Source organism: Marmota marmota, unplaced genomic scaffold (assembly GCF_001458135.2).
Source record: "Marmota marmota marmota unplaced genomic scaffold, marMar, whole genome shotgun sequence".
Taxonomy (NCBI): domain Eukaryota; kingdom Metazoa; phylum Chordata; class Mammalia; order Rodentia; family Sciuridae; genus Marmota; species Marmota marmota.
Window position 1 is genome coordinate 6269527 of NW_025999863.1, and position 4968 is coordinate 6274494.

The window sequence follows — 4968 nt, forward strand, 5'->3', positions numbered from 1 at the left end:
ATCCTTTTCTAAATTTCCAAGGAAATTTTCAATATTGTAACACAGAAAATGGTCAAGACTCCACTCTTGCATTTTTAAATTTTCAAGTGTGCATTCCATTCATGCATCCAGAGTGTTCAGTGAGGAATAGTGAGGCAGCTCACAGCCTGTGGGTCAGGAAAGCGAGGCCCAGGGACCATCCCACACCTTGCTGCACCTTTCCTCTCCTGCTCTAGGCCTCTCCCTGTGGTACCAAATCTTCTGCTGCTGCATCTTTAACCTTACTATTCCTAATAAAAATAACAGCAGCAATAACTTAGCTACAGAGCCTTAGTCATTGGAAGCACACAAACATTGCTGAGCCTCTTTTCTCTCCATTTTAATAAATTAATGTCCTTCTTCCTTTGCTTCATAAACATCCTGTGGTCTGTGATCCCAACACTGGCCTGGAAGTTAGCGTTGGCTGATCCTGCAGTGCCCTTTCCCTCCCCAGCCAGATGAATGCACAGGGAAGACTGCTTGCTCCGCTCCTTTGCTCTCTCCAGAGACAGTGCCTGCCACCCTCCCTCCACTTGCATTATGAGTATGCACCCTTCCAAAGCTCACATTTTAGATGAATAATTTCGGTTGTATATTTTTTTTAATTTTTTTTATTGGTTGTTCAAAACATTACAAAGCTCTTGACATATATTTCATACATTAGATTCAAGTGGGTTATGAACTCCCATTTTTACCCCAATTACAGATTGCAGAATCACATCGGTTACATTTTTAAATTTTTAATTAACACATAAAATTTGGACATATATTTAGTGTACCTTGTTTTAGGTCTATGTAGATAACAGAGATAGTAGAAATATATGCACAAAGTACAATAATCAGATCAAGGTTATTGGGATTTCCATCTCCTTAAACATTGCTCATTTCCATGGGCTAGGAACTTTTGAACTCATCTCTTCCAGTTCATTATAAAATATGTAATACACTGTGCTCACTGGCAAATACCTGTGATCCCAGCTTCTCACCAGCTGAAGCAGGAGGCTCTCAAGTTCAATGCCAGCCTTGGAAAATTAGCAAGTCTATCTTTCAACATAAAAATAAAATGCCTGGGAATATAATCAATGTCTTCTGAGTACTTCTGTATTCAAATGCCAGTGTCAGAATAATATCTGAAAAATTGTAGCAGGTTTTGCAAACCATAGTCACCCTACAATACTGTAAAACATCAAAACGTATTTATCCCACCCACCTGTATTTGGTACATTGTATCTGACCTCTTGTTTCTCCTGACTCCCTCCTGTGCTGGGCTTCAGTGATCACTACTCTACTCTCTCTTTCCAGGACCTCAATTTTCCAGCCTTTATATATGAGTGAGAACAAGTAGTATTCTTTTTTTTTTTTCTTCCTGACTGGCTTATTTCATTTTCTCTCATTTCCAGCAGCATGCATAGAACTAGAAGAGTTTCATTTTTGGCAGTGGGGGTGGGGGTGTACCAGGGATTGAATTCAAGGGCACTCGACCACTGAGCAACTCTCCAGCCCTATTTTGCATTTTATTTAGAGACAGAGTGTAAATGAGTTGCTTAGCACCTTGCTTTTTCTGAGGCTGGCTTTGAACTCTTGATTCTCCTACTTCAGTCTCCCAAGCCTTTGGGATCACAGGCGTGCGCCACCATGGCCTGACTAGAATAGTTTCATTTTGACATGGCAAAACTTTGTTCAGTAATATATTTGCTCTTAGAATTTTTCAATCTTGCGGATTTTCTGCCTGCTATGAAAGGTAAGGATGGCTAAGAGTTCATCAGCACATGTGAAAGTATTAGAAGGGCCAGATACTGAGGCTCTGGGAAGGCACAGTGAGCACTAGAAGGTGTAGCAACTTATTTTTGTTTTAAAGATCAGATGATAGCTTGGCACAGTGGGCCACACGTATCTTTCCCTTTCCTGGGAGCGGAGGCAGGGGGATCACAAACTGGAGGCCAGCCTGAGCTACTAAATGACACCCTGTCTCCAAGTAGAAAATACAAAGGGAGAGAGGGTGGTGTCCATCTGTGGTGAGTTGCCAGCACCACTAAAAGAGAGGTTGGGAAGTGGGAATTTCTACTTTGGGTGTAATGTTTCTCTAGTAGGCAAAATATAGACTCAGCTTTTTGATAATGAACTTCATGTAGGAATATAAGAAATATGATGAATCACCATTCAAAAAGAAAAATAGAAAATTTAGGGACCCAATAATTAAAATTTTATAGAACCCAAAAGAGTTCATTGAGGCAGACTTAAAATATAAAATATTTGAATAAATGCATGAATAATGGGATTTATTACAATAACATAGTAAAGCATGTAAGGTTATAATTTTTAGTGATACCTGAAATCAGAAAAGATGAGCATATACAGAGAAATTATGTGAACTACACACTGGAGGTTCTGTGGCAAAATATTGTTAATTGAAATTATATAGGCCCCAAAGGAGTTGGTTGGTGTGGTTTTGAAATATGTAATATTTGAATAAATACAAGAATGATATCATTTCTTACAATAAGGTAGTAGAGAATGTGAGATTATAATTTTTAGCATATACCTAAAATTAGAAAAGATGAAAATATTCAGAGAAATTATATGAGCTACATGTTTGAGCTTCTATAGTAAAATGTTGTCATCTGACCAAGTTGGATGCTTTATTAAGGAACTACTAGAGTTTAAGACTAGATTTAAAGATAGCGTTCAAACTTCATAGGTTCTCAAATATAAATACCACATGTTTATTATTGAATTGTGGTATTAAAAATGCACACACTTAATTTTCTGTATTAGAATGTAAAAACTTAGTCAAGAATTAGTGGGTAAAGGAAGAAGTGAGTAGGAGAATCCCAAGAGAAGAATTTCTTAAAGATTTCAGATTTTAAGTCATGGACCAAAGTCCTCTGTCCCACACTGATCTCTCTGTATTCCATTGTCACCTTGTCCCTGTCCTCCAGCAGGGTCTTCAACAACATGGAGCCAGAAAATCTAACACAGATTGCAGAATTCCTCCTCCTGGGACTCTCAGAGGACCCAGAGCTGCAGCCCATCCTCTTTGGCCTGCTGCTGACCATATACCTGGTCACCGTTGTTGGGAACTTGCTCATCATCCTGGCCGTCAGCTCTGACTCCCACCTCCACACCCCCATGTACTTCTTCCTCTCCAACCTGGCCCTCACTGACATCTGTAGCACCTCCACCTTAGTCCCTAAGATGCTGCTGAACATCCAGACAGAAAGCAAAGCCATCTCTTATGCAGGCTGCCTCACTCAGGCATATTTTTTCATGGTTTTTCTATGTATGGACAATTTACTGCTGACCATGATGGCCTATGATCGCTATGTGGCCATCTGCCACCCCTTGCATTACATGGTCATCATGAATCCCTGCCTCTGTGTCCTGCTGGTTCTGATCTGTCTGCTCATCAGCACTGTGGATGCCCTGGTGCATGCTCTGATGTTGCTGCGTCTGTCTTTCTGCAAACACCTGGAGATCCCCCACTTCTTCTGTGATCTGACTCAGATCCTCAAGGTAGCCTGTTCTAATACCCTCATCAATAACACTATTTTATTGTTAGCAACCATCCTCTTGGGTTTTGGTCCTGTCTCTGGGATAATTTTCTCATATGCTCGAATTGTCTCCTCCATCCTGAGAATCCCATCTACTGGTGGAAAGTATAAAGCTTTTTCTACCTGTGGGACTCACCTGTCTGTGGTTTCCCTGTTCTATGGGGCTTCTATTTGGGTTTACCTGAGTTCTGCTCTTACTGATTCTCCCAGAATGAGTGCCATGGCCTCGGTGATGTACACTGTGGTCACCCCCATGCTGAACCCCTTCATTTACAGCCTGAGGAACAAGGACATGAAGGGCGCCTTGAGAAAACTCATCTTAGGAGTATTTTCTTTCTTGTGATCTGTCACATGTCCTGGTGTGGCCTTCTAGAGTGAGTCATAGACCATGAAACATTGGGCATATATTATGGTTTGGATATGTGATGTCCCCATAAAAGCTCATGTGGCAATGCAGGAGTGTCAGAGGTGATATGAACACAATATGAGATGGTAACCGTATTCGTGGATTAATTCATTAATAATTTAATATATTACTGGGAGGTAATTGTAGAACAGGTGGGATATGGCTAGGTTGAGTATATCACTGGAGGCATGTCCTTGAATGACAAATTTCATCTCGAGTCCCTCTCTCCGTCTCCATTCTGGCTGCCATCAGTCAATCATCAGCCAAGAAGCTTTCTCTGCCATGCTGCTCTGACTTAACCTCTAGTCCACAGATATGAACGTGGACAACTATGGACTGCACCTCAAAAGACATGAGCCCAAAATAAACCTTTTCTCCTCTGTGTTGTTCTTTTCGGTCATTTCAGTCACTGCAATTAAAACAGTATCCATGGCCCAGGGTTGTGGCTCAGGGGTAGAGCGCTTGTCTAGCATGCGTGAGGGTTCGATCCCCAGAACCACATAAAAATAAAAGCAAATAAATAAATATTGTGTCTATCTACAACTAAAAAGCAAAACAAAACAAAAAAGCAGTATGCCAGAATCCCTGAGTCTGACTTATTCCTGTTTTCCTAGCCAATGGTCAACTAGGTGCTTTAAGAAAATAGCTTTGTAAGAAATCCTGTTTTCCTGTGTTTTACTCCATACCACAGACCCATTGCCTTGACTCTCTGAGTTCAGTTTCCACACCTGTGAAAGGGTCAGACAAGTGTCACACACTGGTAGTTATTTAGGGACTATATCTGTCTTATATGTGTGTGAGAGATATTTTAGTGTCTGGTATATACACTAAAATTGATTGCATTAAGCAAGTAGAATTAAAGCAGTAGTTATTGGTGTACATCCTGTATTAGTAAAATTGTAGTAGATGTTTTCTTTCTTCTACATCAAATATTAATGAAATTTTATCAGGAAGTGTGGTTCTGGGGATTGAACACAGGTCCTGCACATGTGA

At 40.5% G+C, this 4968-nt stretch overlaps 1 protein-coding gene across 1 annotated transcript; it reads left to right on the plus strand.

Annotated features, from left to right (window-relative positions):
• The first annotated feature begins 2973 nt into the window (after positions 1-2973).
• On the plus strand, positions 2974-4479 carry LOC107157511 (olfactory receptor 7D4-like). Its single transcript, XM_015503880.2, has 2 exons — positions 2974-3894; positions 4435-4479. Exons 1-2 carry the CDS (start codon positions 2974-2976, stop codon positions 4477-4479), a joined length of 966 nt encoding a protein of 321 aa, XP_015359366.2.
• The last annotated feature ends 489 nt before the right edge of the window (positions 4480-4968 follow it).

Excerpts from the sequence above, each read along its gene's own strand:
- LOC107157511 (XM_015503880.2), top strand. The coding sequence starts at position 2,974 with ATGGAGCCAGAAAATCTAACACAGATTGCAGAATTCCTCCTCCTGGGA. Across the intron at positions 3,895-4,434 it reads TGAGAAAACTCATCTTAGGA|CGCTTGTCTAGCATGCGTGA; the intron begins GTATTTTCTTTC and ends TCAGGGGTAGAG.